The 20384-nt window shown below is 55.2% G+C and overlaps 1 protein-coding gene across 4 annotated transcripts in view; it reads left to right on the top strand.

Annotated features, from left to right (window-relative positions):
- Positions 1-20384, top strand: part of ASIC1 (acid sensing ion channel subunit 1) — a 46202-nt gene that overhangs the window by 17547 nt on the left and 8271 nt on the right. For 2 of the 4 annotated variants that reach the window (XM_073882006.1, XM_025882679.2), the window contains exon 1: positions 12306-20064. In XM_073882006.1, coding sequence (XP_073738107.1) covers positions 18943-20064 — 1122 coding nt within the window. In that variant the 5' untranslated portion in view covers positions 12306-18942. Of the gene's footprint in view, positions 1-4063; positions 4589-5423; positions 5802-6452; positions 6649-12305; positions 20065-20384 lie in introns of those variants that run through there. The other 2 variants (XM_025882680.2, XM_073882007.1) reach the window with 2 other exon arrangements.

Below are 20384 nucleotides of genomic sequence, written 5' to 3'. Positions count from 1 at the left end.
GGGGGGGGATGAGGATCACAGGGGGCGACAGGGAACCCAGAGGGGTGAGGGAGGAGTGTGTTGATGGGTCCCATCAGCCTCAGGTCCACAGCCCCTTCCCACCCGCCTGCTAATTAACTCCTTAACTGTCTCTGCATTTGCTGAGCTGGCAGATGAAGTGGATGCAGACAGATTGGGGCTTGTGTGATTTCACGCATGGGGGAGCAGAGAAGAGCTGCCTGGGAGTCCCAGGGGGTTTCGCCCCCCTCTTTGCCCTCCTCCCTTCCCCCTTGTCTCTGAGAGGCTGGAGGATGCTTCTGTACCTAGAGCAGATGGGGCCATCTGCAAAGGAAGTGTCCATGGGGAATTTGCCCCCATCAGCCTCTCCGGGATGAAAATAATACTTGCTACTATTGATGGAACACCTACTGTTTACTAGGCACACATTATTTCATCATTGTGAGCTTTAGCCAGATTTTATGGCTTGTTGAAAGAGTGAGGCTCAGACAGGTTGAGTAACTTGTCCATAATCACACAGCACTGGTGTGACAGAGGTGGGATTTGAATCCCAGGTCAGCAGGCCAAAGCTCTGGTGGCGGGGGGTGGGGAGTCCTGGCCAGATGTCTCATGCCAGTGGAGGGAGGAATATTTCCAGGCCTACTTTTCTCTCAGCCCCAGGGCAGAAAGGGCACTGAGATCTAGGGACTATAGAAGCCAGAGAGGAGGAAAGTGTGGGCAAGGGACTGGGAGGAGGCTGAAGGAGCTCGGATCTGTCACATCCTGCATAAGGGGTAGGTGGGTCCAGAGAAGCAGAAAGGAGCAGTGGGACACTAATCACAGTCCTTGGATCCCTCAAATACCATCTTGCTACGTCAACTTCCCCTTTTCCTCATCCTTGCAACCCAAACCGCTGTCAGTATGACTTGCCCCTCTGCCACTCTCTGCCGGCAGCCCTGGCCCATCCCTCATTTTCACTCCTGGCCTTTGCACTAGAGTCACTTGTCAACACATCCACCTCTCCTTTGACACTGGAAAATTTTATTTTTTTTAATTTTTTTTAAAGATTTTATTTATTTGAGAGAGCGAGAATGAGAGAGAGAGAGGGCACATGAGAGGGGGGAGGGTCAGAGGGAGAAGCAGACTCCCCGCTGAGCAGGGAGCCCGATGCGGGACTCGATCCCGGGACTCCAGGATCATGACCTGAGCCAAACGCAGTCGCTTAACCAACTGAGCCACCCAGGCGCCCAACACTGGAGAATTCTGAAGACAGTGACTATGCCACTCCTCACCATGTCCCCAGGGCCAATCCTGGGATTTCACACAGTGTAGGTTTGCCGAAATGTACAGGGCAGGGATGGGGGGGAAATCTGTGCGGGGGGGGGGGGGGGGGGATCCATCTCACTTCAAATGAAGAGGAAACAAAAACATGATGTACTTAGGTTGTGCATAAGAAAGAACTTCCAGGGCGCCTGGGTGGCTCAATCGGCTAAGCATCTGCCTTGGGCTCAGGTCCTTATCCCAGGGTCTTGGGATCAAGCCTCGCCCCTGCATTGAGGCCCGCCTGAGCTCCCTGCTCAGCAGGGAGTCTGCTTCTCTCTCTGCCCTTCCCCCAACCCCACCCCCACTCGTGTGCTCTGTCTCTTTTTTTTAAAGATTTTTTTTTATTTATTGAGAGAGAGAGCGCACACACGGGAGAGGGGCAGAGGGAGGGGGAGAAGCAGGCTCCCCACTGAGCAGGAAGCCCAATGCATGAGATCCAGGGCTCAAGCCCAGGACCCTGAGATCATGACCTGAGCCGAAGCCGGATGCACAACCGACTGAGCCACCCAGGCACCTGCTCACTCTCTCAAATAAATAAAATCTTTAAAAAACAAAAAAGAAAGAAAGAACTTCTGAGTCTGGGCCTGTCATACAAAGAACCATACTGAAGCCTTGAGTCAGACCTGTGGATTCTCAAGATCGAGGTTTCTCAAGACTGGCTGCTATATATTAGGGGTCTTGAAAAGTTGGGAAATCTGAGCCCCACACTCAGAGATTCTGATTTAATTGGACTAAGGTGGAGCCACAGCATCACTTTAAAAAGCTTCCTAGATGATTCAAATGTACAGCCTGGGTTGAGAACCTCTCTCAGATTCTGCCCTGATTTGGCTGCGCTGGTGCTTTTATGGCTGGATCTAAACACTAATGCTACTAATAGTAGTTACTTATTGGAGATTTACTAGGTACAAGCTAATGTGCTACCACTTTCTGTGCATTAGCTTATGTAATCCTCAGAAATTCCTGTGAAATAAAGATTATCCCCATCTCACAGATGAGGAAACTGAGCTCAGAGAGGTCAAGAGACCTGCCCATGCTAATGAATGACAGGGCCAGTTCTGGAAGATGAGATTACCTGATTCACAACTTTTATCTTCCCTCAGACTCTTGAGGCTGTTCGTTGGCCTCGATTAGTCCTTGTCTGCCTCCACCTCACCTCATCACCTTCCTTCCACCCCCGCTGCTCCCTCAATAACATCCCAGGTGACTGAAGCAATTTGCAGCCATTTGAGGAAGCTCCATGTGTCACTCAACCTGCGAGGGTGGGGAGTTATGGGAATTACAGATGCTCCAAGATGGTCCTCCCCTCCCCTGAGACACTTGGAATTCAAGAATCCTGCCCCATACTTCCCCCGTCCCTGTTTGGGGCCAAATTCCCACTTCCAAATGCCCCCTTGGGTTGATTCTAAGTATCTGGAACAGTGCTGCCACCCAGTGGCTACCCAGGGGTATGGCAGCCCTCCAGCACTGCCTGGTGCTGCTGGACAGCTCCCCAACTCAAGACCAGAAACCAAGATCCTCCCTTCCCTTTGGCAGCACCATGAGCAGGCCCCTAGTAAATGGATCCCACTCTCCCTCCTGGGGTCCTAAGCCCACACCCTCTATAGGGATCTCCAGCTCCCTTCTCTGGTTTCTCATGTACCCCCTGCCCCCAACACCTCACAACTTCTCATCCAACTTCTTTCCATTGTGCCAGACTCTTCTCATTACAAGTTCTTTCTTCTCACTTAAAGCCCTGGGAACACATCTCTCACCTTCCTTCTGCCAGAGCTGTGCCAACCTGCAAGTGGATTGAAGGAGTTGCTAGAGACAGAATTCTAGTCCCCCACACCCCCTCTTCCTCATCTGACACCATCAGACCTCAACAGTCTCCGTGCTAAGAGCCCCTAATGAGCATCAGCAAATTAACAACTTCCCTTTGATTGCTCCTTCTCTGTTAATTGGATAGGGAGGGCCCCCCAAGGCCTCTCAGGGAGGAGAAGGGAGGGAGAGAGAGAAGGAGAGAAGTGAGAGCTATAGGAGCAGCCCCCAGGCCTGGGCTTAGTGCCCCAGAATTCTGCTCCATTCCTGAGTACAGCTCCTCCTTCCATCCCTTCCTCATCCTGTCCATCACCACCCTCCTAACCCACCACCTTCCCACCTCATCCCACCCCCTTCCCTTTCCCTGCTTCTTGACTTCTGTCCAAATTCCCTTGACCTCTGGCTATCTCTTTTGTCTCTATGCTCCTTCTTTAGAGGTTTGGCAGTGAGGGGCTGCAAACAGGCCACCCTGTAAAGGCAAGCCCAAGGCTACAAGGATGAGGTTTGGGCAGCCAAGCTGTGTTTGTTTACATCTGTGCATGTGTGTACATGTCACACATAGGTGGGAGCAGAGAGAAGAACAGGTGTGAATAAGTGTAAGCTCCTGAGTGCCTACCCTGTAGGCCAGACCTCTGGGATGTGTGATATCTGTGGTGTGTGTGTGTGTGTGTGTGTGTGTGTGTGTGTGACTGTGAGTGGCGTGGTGTGACTCTGGTCTTATGAGTGTGTCTCCATACGAGCAAGTGCTTGAATCAGTCAAGTGTGACTCGGAGCTTGCGTGTGTGTGTGTGTGTGTGTGTGTGTGTGTGTGTGCGCACGCGCCACCAGAAGAAGCAGCAGCAGAGGCAGGAGCATCGATCCGAAGGAGACAGCGCGGGGAGGGGGACGCTGGGGGCTGACTCCCTCCCTCTCGCGCGCGGGGGACGCGCGCGCGCGCACACACGCCACACATAGTCACACACACGAGCCATAGGGCCTCGCAGGCAGGGAGACGGCTCCCGGACCGGAGGGAGGCAGAGCCACGGAGAGCGGCCGGGAGGAGGGGGCGAGGCAGCGGTGGGGCGGGGGAGCCCTCGGTCCCGCTCCCGCGTCCGGGGGCCCCGCGCACACACCGGCCCAGAGACACCCTCGCAGACACTCGTAGGCGCGCACGCGCACCCTCTCCCCTCCCCCCTCCGCCTTCCCTCCCGCCGCCTCCCGGCCGGACGATGGATCCCTGCAGATCCCGGGGCTGAGAGCACCGCGCACCGCGCCGAGCCCGGGCAGACCGAGCCGAGGCGGGCGAGCGAGCGAGCGCGCGCGGGCGAGCGGACGGAGCCGAGCCGAGCCGGGCCGGGCGGGCCGCTCCCTGCAGGGCTCTGCGCGGCGTGCCGCGGCAGCCGCGGGCTCCCGCTCCGGGCCATGAGCCCCTTCGCGGCTCGGCGCTGAGCCCGCGTCCGGCCCCGCGCCCCAGGACCCGCCGCGGCTTGCCGGGTTCCCGAAGCCCCCTCAGGTGGGTCTCCGATACCCCCGCCTTTGGCTGCAGGACTCCCCAGCTCCCCGAAGCCAGGACTTTCCTCCCCTCTCGCTTTCCCCAGCTGCTGGGGCGGCTCGGTGGCTGGGGAGGGGGGCGGGGGCCGAGCAGGGGATCTGGCTGCGTCGAGAAGCTGGACTGGAGGGGGGTTGCGTCCGGGGCGGGGACAGCTAGCTATCATAGGGAACCGCGCTCCCCGCCACCATGCATCCACCTCGGGCTGCCCCCCCCCCCCCCCCCCCCCCCCCCCACATAGACACCGCCTGCGCCGTTAAAACTGGAGACGCCCGCAGGTGAGGACTCGGGCTGGGCCCCTCCCCTCCTCCCTGAGGGGTTTTTAGCCCAGGTTTAGCTTACCCGGGTGAAAACCCAGTCCTGGGGACATCCTTGGCCAGGAGCTCCTGACCCTGGGTTCTGTCCGTCTGGGCGAGTTTTTGTCTCCAGGATGGGGTGGACATTCCTGTCCCAGAGTGACCCCACATCTGGAGGGAACTCCTGTGCCTGCCTGTGGAAAAATATTGGGACTTCCCTCTCGCTCTCGGATGTCTACATCTGGGGTCTCCCCTGGCCTGGGAAGCTTTCCTGGGAGAGCATTCTCTTGGCCTGAGCTGACCCCAGAGCCCCTGCATTTGGAGGAACCCTTTTCCAGGAGTGCGTCCCTTGGTCAGCCACCTCTGGGCTCACACACGAGGGAAGTCTCCTGCCCCAGAGGCAGTGACCTCTGGCGATGGGGATCCCGAATGGATGCCTTTGCAGGGACCCCCATGTGTACTCTTATCTCAGGATAATAGACTCTCCCCGCCCCCTTCCCCAGGATCCCCTCGGTCAGGATGGAACTGAAGGCGGAGGAGGAGGAGGCGGGCGGCGTCCAGCCGGTGAGCATCCAGGCCTTCGCTAGCAGCTCCACGCTGCACGGCCTGGCGCACATCTTCTCCTACGAGCGGCTGTCTCTGAAGCGGGCGCTCTGGGCCCTGTGCTTCCTGGGCTCGCTGGCTGTGCTGCTGTGTGTGTGCACCGAGCGGGTGCAGTACTACTTCCATTACCACCACGTCACCAAGCTTGACGAGGTGGCCGCCTCCCAGCTCACCTTCCCCGCCGTCACGCTGTGCAACCTCAACGAGTTCCGCTTCAGCCAAGTCTCCAAGAATGACCTGTACCACGCTGGGGAGCTGCTGGCCCTGCTCAACAACAGGTGGGTGGCTCCCACCCGGCTGCTCACTGGGCTCCCGGAGTTGCATGCACCCCAGCTCCTGGGTACCCCCCTCAGGTGCTTGCCTCTTGAAACCCACCATAGAGCCTGGACCACCCTGTCTTAACTCTCAGGCACCCCCAAACCTGCCACTCACAGCAAAGGAATCGGGGTACTGCTGAGCAACGCAATTAAGAGCACCCAATCTCCGATCGCAGCGTAGTCCCAAACAGTTCTGCCCCTACCCAGCCTGAGCTGTGAGACATCAGCAGCCTCTCTGGAGTGACCTTTGCCACCCTCCTGCCACTGTGTCTTGATCTTCTCCTCACTTGAGGGCTGGGGGCAGACCATCTTTAAAGGGTGGAGACTGTAGTATAAAAGACAGTCCCTGCCTTGATCTCTCTGCCCACCCCTCCCTTACCCATGCCGCCACTGCACGTCCTAATGTCTTTTCAGACCCCATGGGGCAGGTCCTCTGGACACACCCAGCTCTTCTGTGCCTATGCCCAGGCCAGTTCCCCGGGGCTGATGGTTGACCCCAGATGGATCCCTGCCACCACCTCCCCCAAGGTTGGATATGGGACCCTGGAGGCCAAATGGAGGCAGGTATGGGAGGTCATGCTGATCCATTCACCACTCACCCCTGGCCTCCAGGTATGAGATACCGGACACACAGATGGCAGATGAAAAGCAGCTGGAGATCCTGCAGGACAAGGCCAACTTCCGCAGCTTCAAGCCCAAGCCCTTCAACATGCGCGAGTTCTACGACCGCGCGGGGCACGACATTCGAGACATGCTGCTCTCCTGCCACTTCCGGGGGGAGGTCTGCAGCGCTGAAGACTTCAAGGTGGTGAGTGAGTCCCCTGGTGTGGGGCAGGAGTCAGTCCTGCCCCCTGAGGAGGAGGAGAGGATTAGGAGCCCAGGGCCTCCCGTCAAGCTTGCTACTCCGGAGAGGAAGCCGTGTGTCCCTGGGGTTTGCTTCTGTCAGGAGAGGACTTGGTTCAGCACAGGGGTCCATTTGCTCTGTGTGAGGGCCTCAGCATCAGCCTCATGACCACGATGACAGGAAAAAGAGCGCTCAGTGCACAACACACAGAGGTTCACACACACACACACACACACACACACACACACACACACACACACACACACAGAGCCTGGCATGACACCCACCCCGTCACGCTTACTTTTTGGGCCACAGGTGTCAGAGTTGGATGTGGTGGTGGGTAAGCTGCAGCCTTGTTACTTGAAATGAGGTCTGAGGACCATCACCTGGGAAATTGAAAGAACTGCAGGACTGAGCCACCTGACTTCCCAGACCTACTGAATAAGAATTTGCATTTTAACAGGTGATTTGAATTTAAGTTAGAGAAGCACCATGAAACATGGGAAGTAAGGGAAGCTTTCTCTTACATAGCTAGACAGGTAATTCTCTCTGTGCCACCCTCTCCCACACACACATGCATACTGTCTGATTGGGTCTCCCCCTGGCCAACAAGAGCCAGGGTCTGAGGAAGGAGAGATTATTTGGGGTACACAGTGATGGCCGAACTGGAGGCTCCCTTTGCTTCTTCTTCTTCTTCTTCTTTTTTTCATCTCCTTGCTTCTTAAAATGGAGATGCCCCTCAGTCAGTTAAGCATCTGCCTTCGGCTCAGGTCATGATCCCAGGGTCCTGGGATCAAGCCCGCATCTCACTCTCGGGCTCCCTGCTCTGCGGGGTGCCTGCTTCTCCCTATCCCTCTGCCTGCTACTCCCCCTGCTTGTATATGCCTGAGCTCTCTCTCTCTCTCTGTCAAATAAATAAATAAAATCTTAGAAAAAAAATGGAGCTGCCCCACAGACCCACCCACCACTCCCCACAGATGGGGCTGCCTCAAAGCCAGCATCCTGGGGAGGGTTAGGGGAACTGACTTGTATCTCATGTGCCAGCTGATCCTGGGCAATTCATACAGGCTCCCGAGAGGTTACAACCAGCCAGAGGCTGGAAAGGGACCAGAGGACCTGAAGCCAGATGTGAAAAATAACAGCAGATGAGAGGCTGATGCTTGTAACTCTTCAGAATGCTTTGTAGGCTCTCCTTCAATCCCCGGGATAAATAGCCATATTATGTCTATTTTACAGATGCACAAACTGAGACACAGAGAGGTGGAATGAGTTGCCTGAGCTCAAGTAGCTGGTTAGTGACAGGTTCAGGATTAGAACTCATGTCTTGTAAAGTTCCAACCTAGTGTGCTCTTTTTGTTACTGTTGCTGACCCTGGAGTCCTCGTGAATCACTTCCGATTCTGGTGATTGCTCTTTGAAAAACCAGTCTCCCCTAGTACCCCTTAGCTCTCCATGCCCGCCCCTAATTCTCTGTTCTCAGAGACTCCCTTTTCTCCCTGCTCATTTTCTCCCCTCCTTGCTTGCTTCTTCCTAGCATTATGGGAGCATGAACCCCATTTGTTTGTGTAGAAATGTTGGAGCCGTGGTCATGCTTGTTTTCTTCCTGCTGAGGTTACACAAGAATTCCCAATCTCTTTAAGCCGCTCTGCAGACCAGTTTTGTGGGCCTTTGTCAATCCTGCCAGACAAAGGTTACATGACCATACTCCTTGCTGAGCCAAGCTGACGGGGAGCATAGGGTGATGCATTAACCACTTCCCTCTTATCCTTTCTCAAAACAGGGAAAGTCCTGGATTCTCCAGAGCCTGAGACCAAGGGGTTCCCAGGCTCACCAACTATGTACCAATGAGTAGTAGGAGTTAACTGAGGGTGAAAGGCAGAGCCTTCTTCCTCCCCAGCATACCCAATACACGGCAGAAGGGAGCAGCAAGGAAGAGAAAACCCATTAGCTTGGATGGTTTGTAGTATTGGATGAAGGGCAGAATACTTGGCTCAACCTGAGAAGGTATAATGTGGGGGTACAACAGTCCATAGAAAGTGTTTAATTGAGGCTCCATTTGTCCCTCAGGTCCAGAAAGATTCCAGGTGGTGACGCTAGGACATGTTAGGTTCATGAAAATGGAGATACTGAAATGTGACTGGTCCATGTTATCTGAGGGGACAATTCTAAGTAGTCAGATGGAGTTATGACTGATTCACAAAGTTCTGGAGCAATCTGAGTTCTTCCTCTTGCGTGAGGTTGGGGTGGGGGGAGATATGAGAGCTAGTAGCCTGCAGGCAGGCCCAGCACTGGCGTTTCTGGGTTCTGGGTTGCCAGGGAAGACTAGGTTTTTTATGTTTTTGAGCCCATGTCAAAGACTTGACCCAGAATCTGGCTGCACCCAAGGCTCTCAGCCCCTCCTTCTACCCTCTCTCATTGACCTCCCTGTCAATGTTTCTGTGTCAGGAACTCTACCACTTCTGCCCTTATGGATGTTCCTACACAGATGGGAGTTTGGTTGTGAGTCCATGTCTGACATCTCCCTGGGGGAAAAGAAGGGCTCCAGCACCCTCCCCCAGCTCCCTGGTACCAAGGGGCATAGACAGGCTCCACCTTCTCTCTCTTCTCCTTTGGTCTAATAGTTAACATCTGCCTCTCCATCCTTGCCATTCTCTGCTAGGTCAAAAGGTGTGTATCTAGCCCCTGGACAGATGTGGCACTGACAGAAAACATTTGCCTATTGGGTCAGAGCTTAGGAGAGACCGTCTTGGCATCTTCTGCTGCTTTGAAACAGAGGTTCTAACTGGAAGTCCAAGTCCTGGCTCAAAGTTTTTGCAAAACAAAATGTGCACAGGTACATGTGAAGTATGCTGTGGGTTTCCAAGGGCCAAGATCATCCAACTTGTGAGAACCCTTCTCATGGAGGACAGTTCAGGAGGCATAGGAAGGAGCATATTCTGGTCCCTCCTCCGGCAGGGGTCTGCAGTGATGAGCGTTCCCCCTCAGATGTGCTTCTGAATCCAGCTCAACCACAGGGGGATGGACTGGTGGTCACAGAGTGTTTGACTGGGTCCATCCCCCAGCTTTAGCTGAGTCAGCTTGGGAGAGTGGGGATAAATATGGGAAACCTGGGCTAAATCTGGGAGAAACTGGTTTCAGACTGAAGAGGCAGAGGGTCCACCTTAGTAGCTCTCTCCTGAGCTCCCAAAAAAGCAACCAACGACCCACTCTCAAGGACCCCTCTTCCCTGGCCACCTCTTTTCCTTTGAGATGGGATGCTTGGTTGCCAGGGGTCTGAGGCTCTGCTCTCCCACCCCACCTCAAGGCCAGTCAGGCCAAGGCAGGGCAGGGGCTCCATGGTGGGGGACCAGGGGCGCAGCTGTGTGCCCGTGTCTGGGTGGGGGCCGGAGGGAGTGAGCACAGTCGCAGCTGGTGCCAGCCTCCAGCTGCACCTTATCTGTCCCTGGCAGTGGTAGCGCCTATGTGGCTGGAATGCTGAGCAGCCCCAAGGGGAGGGGGCTGGCAGATGGCTGCCCAGTCAGCCCCATGCCATCCTCCTCCTCCAGCTGAGACCCAGAGCCTTTGCCTGGGGGAGAGAGAGTGCGGAATTAATTTCTGGACACTGGAAGAGAAGGAAGGGGAGGGCAGAAAATGGAAATCTTGGGGGTGGGTAGGCAGTGGAGACAGTATTCTCTCTCAGGAGAGGGTGGAATTGGGGGACAAGGGATAGGGGACACGAATCCTTGAGGGGGTCCATAGGAGTCCCCCCAGGACCCTGGAGTGGAGGCAGGAATTCCGTAGAGGAGAGATGGAGTGAGGGGGATGGGCACGGAAATCCCCTCAAGGTTCCGGAGGGGGACAGGACTCTTCTGGAGCATCTACAGGGATGAGAAGCTGATAGAAGCAGTGGGTGTAGGTGGGTGATCCTGGGACCTGGAGAGGGGTGGGAGAGGCCATCTTAAAGCAAGCTGAGCCAGGGATGGCAGGTCCCAGAGAGAGCCAGGCCAGCATGAGGGCTTCCTTATCCCCGACTTAGCTCTGCCCCTTCACTGACACCCCTCACACCCACACACCCTAGCTTGCCTCGCCTGCCTCCCACCCCATAGCAGCTCAAACCAGGAGTCCCTGGGGGAGGGCCCAGCCTCACTACCTGGGTCTCTTCCCTCCAGCTAGCAGGGAGTTGGAGGGCTGCTGAAGGAAAATGCTGCCCAGACTGCTGTAGAGAGCAGGAGGGTCCTGAGCCACCCTGCCCAGGGGCAGAGGCCTGGTGGTCTTTGTGGGGGGTGTGGGGGGAGGCAGGAAGGGGAGCATGCACAGATTGCAGCGGGACAGAAGAGAGGCTGGAGTGGAGAGGTTAACCTTCCAGACTTATCCTTCCTTTCTCTCTCTCCCTCCGAAGTACCTGAGGTTGGAGGGAGGAGACTGGAGTGGAGGCAGTTGCAAGAATCCAGGGGACCCAGGTGGGGTCTCTCTCTCTCTCCCTCTCCCTCTCTCTCCCCCCGCCTTTCTGTCTCTCTCTCTCTCATACACCTATACACACCAGCATCCTTTGGATAACGTAGTTTCCTCGCTCTCACCTCCTCTCCCTCTCCTTCCTTCCTTCCTCCCCTGCAGTTCTGGACTGCACCTCTCTCCCAGACTGCAGTTAGCTAAGAGGCTACTCTCAGTTAATTGATCTCGGGGCTGCTGGCTAAAGTAATAGGGAATTGATGTAAGTAACTAAGTGCCTCTGGGGGCAGAGTCAGAAATGCAGGGGTGGGGAGGAGCGCTTCCAAGCCTTGGGCCTTTCTCCTGCCCCAGCCTGCGGAAAACTCAAAGGTATGGTCACTGCTGCACCTGGTGTGCGTCCAAGAAGCAGGGGGGAGGCCTGCCGAGAGGTCCCACGTTTTTGCTGTGGGTGGAGGTTGCTTCTGAGCGTGCTTCGACTTTGTGGAAGGCAATTTCAGTTCTGGGGGAGAGGGGGCATGATGTGGGAGACCCGGGTTGTTGGAAACACAAAGCTCCGCTTGGTTCCTTCCTGTGACAGAGCCCCTTCGAAGTGCCAGGCCCTGCGCTGGGCGCCAGAGTGTAGAGGTGAACAGACAGACCCAGTCCCTGCCCTTAGGGAGCTCAGAGTGAAGTGCGGTTCCCAGGGAGGCTCCAAGCTGAGCGGTGGGGATGATAACAAAGGCAGCTGTAGGGAACAGGGAGTCACGTGCCAGGTAGCACAGGACCCTGGACTTCTAGGTGGAGTCCTTCCAATCTCCCCAGCCCAGCTCAGCTATTCAGAAACTCCAGTTTTATAGACTGAGGGGCGTCTCCACTGAGCTGTCCTCCCCTAGCAGGTGCGCAGCCCACTGCTGTCCAGCAGGGGTCATTGCCTGCCATTGGGCACGCCCCCGGAGCACAAGCCTGCCAGCACTGGAAGTCTGAGGTGGCAGCTCTGGGAGCTTCTTACCTCGGGCCGAGAACCTTCCAGTCAGGACCCTTGTCCTGGATTCTGGGAGGCAAAACTGGGAAGCAGACAGCAAGACTGAGAAGTGGTGCCTAGTTCTGGTGGAGGATGCGGCTGAACACTGGGACCCCCTGGGTTCTATTTTAGGCATAGTTCCATCTGGCTTCTAGGCACAATTTCCTGTGAGGTAAGGAGGCCCTAAATAGATGGCTAAATTATTCTTTGCCAAGGGGCAGCCCCTCCTTCAGCCTCTGGGGCTCTGGCTAAGCCCGCCCTGGCCCATGCATGGATGGCTGTGCGGTACTGACTTTCCCAGACACGTGGATCAGACATCTTCCTCGTGGAAAATTGTATAATGAGCATGAAACAGCTGTGTATTCACCTAGAGGGGAAGTTCCCTTAAGAAACTGTAAGGGGAGAGACTCTGCCACCCCAGGCTCTCCAAGGCCACTCCCAGGGGAGAGGGAGGGCAAGTGGTAGTTTTTCTGAGCTACTATGAGTTCTTGGAAAGAAAACCTTTCCCACCTCTCTCATGCTCACCCCCTTGACATGGCAGCAGTCCCAGGGGGGAAGGGGGGCGCTGAGAGGTTGGGCCATGTAGCTTAGTGTGTGCGTCTCTAATTGATGCGTTGCATCAGCCAGCCAGGCTGGGGACCTCCCTGGGGTGAGACTGCTGCAGTGGCCTTGACCATGGACAGTGGCCGACTCAGCCTTCCTGTGACATGCTCACTGCATGTGTGCCCCGAGTGTGCAAGAACGTGGATGTGGATTAGGGTATGTAGTGGACGTGTGTGGATGTGCTTGGGGGCGTACACAGCTCACTTAGTGTGGTTGTGGGAGGGAACCTGTGTGCAGGCAAACCTCTGGTTGCATGCAGAGCACATACCAGCAAAATTAATCATCTCTTCCAGTCGAGCTTTGCAATTTACAAATTCCCTTTACTTTAGCTCATGACCCTCCTTATTCTGGGAGGCAGGCAGATATTAATATCTTCACCTGAGAGATGAGGAAACCGAGGCCCAGAGATGTTGGGTGACTTGCCCGAGGTCACAGAGCCGGTGAATGCCAGAGTGGGACCTTGACTTCAGATCTGCGAAGTCCAGCTTCTTTGTGTGTGACTGCTGGAGCAGGTGTGTGGAGCAGGGGGAGGAGGGTGCCCGGCCCCCAGCTTGCCATGCTCTCTAAAGAAGCTGGCGGCAAGACGCAAAAGCAAGAGTGCAAAGGAGAAGGAACCCCAGACTCGGGCTGGCCACACCAAAGCCTTTTGACTCCTCTGCCTTTTCACTGCACCATTTGGCCAAACCCCAACCCTAGTGGATGGCCCTACCACTGGCTTTCCTCAGGCGGCTCCAGGGCAGCCAGGCTCTGCCAGAGGAGGTCACACAACAGACCAGCTTGAAATCACCTTGTGCTCATGATCAACATCCTGAAATGGCGGGGGCAGTGCCCCCTGGCAACTCCCTGTTTTCCGGGTCACCTTGCTGGCCCCAATGACTACTTCAGACTTCTCCGCTCATCTCAAACAGCCACCCTTCCTGGCCCCCCTCGCACCCTCGGCAGATAACCTTGTCTTCTGCTTCATAGAGAAGATAGAAGCCTCAGCCAAGACCTTCCCCCCTTTCGGAAGGGAGCATCCCTCCTCTCTAGGCTGAAATCTCAACCTCGTCTTTCCATCTGATCTCCTTCTACCTGTATAGGAATGTTACCCTAAAGATTCTGCCTCTCCCTTGTCTACAGTCAGTCTCTCCCTCTCCAGTGGAATCTACCAGTTGCCACTGAAACATGCTTAAGATTCTCTCATCTTGAAATATATAGCTACAACAGCTAACATTTATTGAGCACTTACTATGTATCAGGGTTGAGCTTAACATAAAAACCAAAAACCAAAGGTCTCCCAACTCCACAGCTCCCTCCAGCCCCCCCATTTCCTTTCCCAGACAAAATTCTGAAAAATGATATATATATATATTCCACTGTCTTCATTCTCTCATCTCAAACTCACTCTCCAATCCACTTCAGGCTGCCTTCTGCCCGCCCCCAGCACTCCACCAAAACGGTTAGAGCTAAGGCCACCAGTGACCTCCATGTGGCCAGATCCTGCAGACATTTTTTGTTCTTAATCTCTCAATAACATTCAAAATGGTTGACCACCTCCTCTTTTTTAAGCTGCTCTTTCCTGGGGTGCCTGCATGGCTCAATCAAGCGTCCAACTCTTGATTTCAGCTCAGGTCATGATCTCAGGGTCATGAGATCAAGCCCTGCATCTGGCTCCATGCTCAGCATGGAGTCTGCTTGAGATTCTCTCTCTCCCTCTGCCCCTCCCCTCAACCCCGCTCATCGCACACTCTCTCTCTCTCAAAAAAGAAAAAAAAAGTGTGAAACATTTCCAACACCCCAGAAATTTCCTTTGGGCCCCTTCCCGGTCAATACTACCCCACAAGAGTTAACCATTATTCTGACTTCTGTCAGTACAGATAAGTTCCACCTGTTTTGAAGTTCCTAGAGTATAGTACCCTCCATACAGTATGCACACTTTTGTGCCTGTCTTCTTTTGCTTAGGATTTTGTCTTTGAGATTGTCTCATTCTGTGTGGTGGTAGTTAGCACTTTGTCAATGCTGTGTAGTATCTCATTATATAAATACACCAAAATGTATTTGTCCGTTCTACTCTTGCTAGACATTTGGATTGTTACTAGTTTTTTGGCTGTTATAAATAAAGCTATCATGAACATTCTTGCTTATGTTTTCTGGTTGTCCTATGTACTCATATTTTGGGTATATAACTAGGGGCTGTGGTTAAGTCACAGGTTGGGATTCTGTTTGGCTTTGGTGGATATTGACAAATCAAGCTTGATCTCTTTCCCTCCCTCCCTCCCTCCCTCCCTTCCTTCCTTCCCTTCGACTTTCTATCCTTGGGCTGTCTTGTCTTCACTCATGACTCTAGTCAGCATCTAGACCCTGGCAGGCCAGATGTGTGCTTCCATCCAGCTCTTTCCTCCCAGACTCTGCGCCGGTGGCCAATCTCCCCCTTCACATCTCCACTTGGATGTCCCTGAGGCTCGAAAAACCCAGCATGCGCAAAGCCAAATTCATCATCTTATCTCCCAAACTGGTCCTTTCCTTGTGTTCCTGGCCTAGTGAGCCACCCCACCATTCAGCCTCTTATGCAAACTAGCAAGCATCCCTACATTCCATCTCCTTCACCTCCCTTAACGGGATCTGCCACTCTTGGCTCCTAAACATCTCCACCCTATCACCCCATTCCAAGCTGGTCCACTCCCTGTCTCACCTACACCCGCGATGGTTTCCTGACAGGTCTTCCAGCACCTCCTCTGGCTGTTCCCAAGCTGTCTCTTCAAAACACTGCTCCGATCACTTGAAACCCTTCCATGGCACACCTCCCATTGTCCTTGGACCAGAATCTTTGCTGTGACCTTCAAGGCCCTGGAAGGGTCTGGGTCCTGCCTGTTTATCCAGCCTGTTCTTACCCCACTCTGGCTCTCCAGCTATATTCTCCTCCTCTGAGCTCTCCACCCAACCCACCTGGGGTCTTCAGGGCCTTTGCATGACTCTGCCCTCTGGAATATTCTTCCCCCACCCCACCTCATACAGACCTAATTACTCCTCCTTATTCTCCTTATTTTTTAGATCACAAGTCAAGCATCACTTCCTCAGAGAAACCTGCTTTGATTCCCTAGGGTGGGTCAGATCCTTCTGTCACTCCCTCCCATAGAGCCAAATTATCTTTTCATAGCACTTATCATGACTTGCAATTAAATATTCACTTGTGCAAATTTTAGAAAATGGTGTCTGTCTTCCCCATTAGACAGTAAGCTCCACAAGGGCAGGATCCCGGTTCATTGTATATTCTTCATGTGTCCTCAGCACATAGACACTCAGGAAATAGTTGATTAATAAATGAAAGAATAAAGGAGGGAGGAATTTGCAAGGGGAGATCTAATTCTAATCTCATGCCTACCACTTGCTCTCCATGAAACTTGAACAGGTCACTGTGCCTCAGTTTCCTCATTTGTCAAATGGGGGTGAGGTTACTCAAACCTGCTTATTTCAGTAGGTTGTATAAGGATCCCATGAGATAGCCACTGAAAAGCATGAAACATTCTACAGATGTTGGCAGCAGTGAGGCGGGGGGTGCGGGGGTGTGTTTAGAAAGAGATGCGGAGAAAGTCAGAAACCACTGAGTTGCCACACACAGTTTGAGAGTGGTACTGGGTAGGGATTGACCCGGGGAAGACTTGCCTCCTTGGACAGAGGATTCAGAAGTGGATGTTGTCCTGCATGGGTGTCTGCTCGGCCACTTCTCCTGGGGCCTCTGTGTGCTTGCAGGTCTGCATGTGATGCTTGAGACTCTCCTTACCTCCCATTACTGTGAAGAGTTTGGATTGGTCTACTGGAACAAGATGAGGCGGGAGAGGATGTTAGAGGAGGGAGGAACTGCGGTTGGGGGGGCGTGTGTGTGTGTGTGTGTGTGTGTGTGTGTGTGTGTGTTGCCCCACAAGGGAGCTGTGTGTGGTGATGTGTAGGTGTGCAGTGTGGGTTTTTGTGTTGGTGTGGGGGAAGACGGGCCCTGCCATCCTGGATGCGCTGTCCTCTGAAGCTTCTCTGTGTGTGCATGTCCTTCTGTCTAGTGAAGCCGCGTGGTGGAAGTGTCCCCTGCCTTAGTTTCTTCCCTCTGGAAGTCTAATCGCTTCCCCTTCCAGGAAGTCTGAAGGAGAGGAACAGTGCCCTCTAGTGGGTATGGAACACATGGGTAGCTGCAGCCTCCCCACCCCCAATCCAGGCCTAGAACTTAACCTCTGCACAGCCTGATGACGTGCAGAGCTCTCTGAGAGCTGAGGTCTGCTAGTGGGGAAGCAAATGCACACAGGGCAGGAAACATAAAAGGAACCTCTTAGTTCATGCAGAAGAAGCCTGAGGACAACAGCTGGAGGTGGGGTGAGGGTTTATCTCTCTCCTCATCTCTGCAGTGACCTCGCTGGTTGCCGTGGGTGTTCCTGGTCTTCCTTGGTTCTGGTTTCCTCACATGGTCCCTGCGTCTTGCTCTTTCATTCTCATAGTCTCTGTCCCCAAGGGGCTATTGGTTACTACTCATGCCTGAAGGGGCTTGAGCAGAATTGGGCCCTTCATTCTGTTTCCTGGGTGGGTACTCACTATGCCCTGTGCAGTCAGGGAAGGCTTCTCGGGTGAGGTAATGTGTGAGCAAGGTCTTGAAAAATGAGGAGAAATTCTTCAGATGGAGCCCAGGGAAGGCATGGAGCTGTGGATGAGCCTAGCGGGTCTGCAGAATGGGAGAAGGGCATGGTGGCTGGAGGCTACACTGCTGTGGAGGGGTGGGGAAGGGAGGCTGGAAGGTAAGTTGCAAGGGCCGCACATAACTTTACCTGAGATGGGGGTGGTTTCACCAAGAGGCACTAAGGAGTGAAGAAGGTCTCCGGGCTGGAGAACCGTCAGAATTACATACAGAATTATATAAGGTGGGGAGAAACTGTGGGGAGGCAGGGAGTTAGGGAGACCAGTTGGAAGGCCAATGTTTAGGCAAAAGAGGTGGAGGCCAGTCTGAGGACAATGGGGAAAGGATGGAGAGGAGCCAGATCTCAAAGGCTGCTCTTCTTTTGGGGCCTCTGTGTCCCTGGCAGCAAAGTTGAGGCCAAAGGTCCCACATCAGTCAGTTCTGCTGCGACTTGGCGTCTTGCCCCCCATCCCCAACATACTCCAGGGTCCCCGCGTGCAAATGGAGAAGGGGAGAGGTGTAGGAGCAGGGGGGGAGAGGGGAAGAGGAGGGGAAGGGGGCCTGGGGCTGTGGGATGGTTAAGGAATCACAAGGCCCAAGTAGACTCATCTGACCCCCGCTGCTTTGTCTCTGGCCCTGCAGAGGAAGGGTTAACATGCTCCCCCTCCCTCCCTCCCTCCCTTACACTCCTCCCCTCAGGTCACCTTCTAGGCCCTGGAGACTTGACTGGTGGCTCAAGTTCCTCAGTCAGTGGCCCTGAGTAACCAGAGCACAGAGGGGCCAGGGACCCGGGGTCAGAGAATGGTAAACTGGGGGCAAGGGGACCCTCAGAAGGGCAAGGGATGAGGGTTTTGGGGGGCATCCCAGGTTGGTTCCTGACACTCTCCACCTGACCTAGCAGATTGCTCTGATCTCAATTTCTTCCACCTACCAGAAAGGATTCCTCGAACTCCTCTCCTGGACCAGTGAGGGGTGGGCAAGCTGGGAGGGGAGTGGTGATCTGCCAGGAAGCTTTTCAGCTGCAAGAGACAGGGTGCCTCCCCCCTGGTGCCGGGAACTGGCCATAAATGAGTCTGTGGTCAGTGAGAGACCTCTGCTAATGGAACCTGGGCTGCCCCCCAAGCCACAGAAGGGAAAGGTGGAGGAGGGGAGAGTGACCTAAGTGCAGCTCAGCATGGGGGAGGGTGCTGACTTGAAGCTCAGCCAGGGTCAGGGGAGGGAGGGGAGGATAAATGGGGTCAAGGACTGGCTGGAGGGAAATTGGAGGTCAAGGCAATGAATGATTGCAGGGGAATTAAGGGTTCAGGAAGTAACAGAGTAAATTGGGGTCATGGCAGTGACTGAAAGGGAACTGGGGTCTTAGGAGTGTATTGGGAGAAGGTGGGGGTGTGGTCAATGAAATAACTGGAAGGGGGGAGATTATGAGTCAGGGGGAGTCAAGGAGGAATTAGAGGTCTGAGAGAGTACGGAGCTCCAGGGTCTCAGGGGAACGGCTGCACCAGGTGAGAATGGGGGTGAGGACCCAGAATTGGGGTAGGAAGACCGAAGGAAATGCTGAGGAGTAGATGAGAGGGTGACAGGGAGGCTTGAATGTCATGAGGGAGGGGCAGGGACTGTTGCTCCGGGCTGTGGGAGCAGAGGCATCTGCTAGGGCCCATCTCACCTGGAGCCCTGAGGCTTTTCCATGGTTTCCACTATCTTCCACCCTCTCTGTCCTGCTGGAGCTGGTTACCGGAAAGGGGCTCTGGCCCCCCTCCTCTCCATCTGCCTCCCTTTCCCACTGCCATCCATTATTCATCAGCCCAGACGCCTGCCCTCCCCCTCCCCTCTCCGGGCTGGGCAGGCAGGTCCTCCTCTCCACGCCCCGCCCCACCTCCGCCACACCGCCACCGAGGCCCGGGCGAGGGAGAACAGCCGGCTGGCCGGGCTGCCGGGACCCGGCCGACTCAGGCTGGGTGGCTGGCCCTGCCAGATCCTGCCCGAGATCCTGTCTGCTTCTCCCTTCTCCTGCCAATCCCCCAGGGGCCAGGAAGCCTCTGAAGAAGATGCCCATCCAGATCTTCTGCTCTGTGTCCTTCTCCTCTGGAGAGGAGGGCCCAGGGCCCTTGGGAGATGTTTGGGGTCCCCACCAGCGGCAGCGGCAGCGGCAGCAACAGTGGGACAACTCAGAATCAGAAGAGGAGGAAGAAGAGAAGGAAGAGGAGGCAGTGAGGAAGGAGCCTAGAGAGGGGGATTCGCCCATGGATTTGGTGGCCTTTGCCAACAGCTGCACCCTGCACGGCGCCAGCCACATCTTCGTGGAGGAGGGTCCAGGGCTGAGGCAGGCCCTGTGGGCAGTGGCCTTTGTCCTGGCCCTGGGTGCCTTCTTGTGCCAGGTGGGGGACCGCGTCGCCTATTACCTCAGCTACCCGCACGTGACTCTGCTGGACGAGGTGGCCACCACGGAGCTGGCCTTCCCGGCCGTCACCCTCTGCAACACCAATGCCGTGCGCCTGTCCCAGCTCAGCTACCCCGACTTGCTCTACCTGGCCCCCATGCTGGGGCTGGATGAAAGTGATGACCCTGGGGTGCCCCTCGCCCCACCGGGGCCCGAGGCCTTCTCTGGGGAGCCCTTTAACCTGCACCGCTTCTACAATCGCTCCTGCCACCGGCTGGAGGACATGCTGCTCTATTGCTCCTACTGCGGGGGGCCCTGTGGCCCTCACAACTTCTCGGTGGTGAGTGGGGGCCCACGCCTGGCACCGTCCCGCAGGGGTGTCTGCCATGGCTCACCCTGAGCATCCCCGGCCGGGGCTGGGGGCTGGTGGCCATCCTGCCCCTCCCCCACTTCACCTGGGCCACCCCCCCCACCCCTTCTGACATGCCTCAGGGAGGCCTGGCCAGAGAGCTTGCCCTGGGAGCCCCAGGATCTGCAACTGGGCTGCTATTTTTGGATCTGTACCAGTACTGCTCTTCCTGTTAGAATCTGGATATCTATCTGTACTGGTTGGTAATTAGTTGCTGCCCCGAGGCCCCTGGTGTCTTCCTGAATATTCTC

This window comes from Callorhinus ursinus, unplaced genomic scaffold (assembly GCF_003265705.2).
Source record: "Callorhinus ursinus isolate GAN/ISIS: 27379988/994484 unplaced genomic scaffold, GSC_fseal_2.0 scaffold44, whole genome shotgun sequence".
Classification (NCBI taxonomy): Eukaryota; Metazoa; Chordata; class Mammalia; order Carnivora; family Otariidae; genus Callorhinus; species Callorhinus ursinus.
This window is presented reverse-complemented; position numbering and strand designations above follow the sequence as displayed.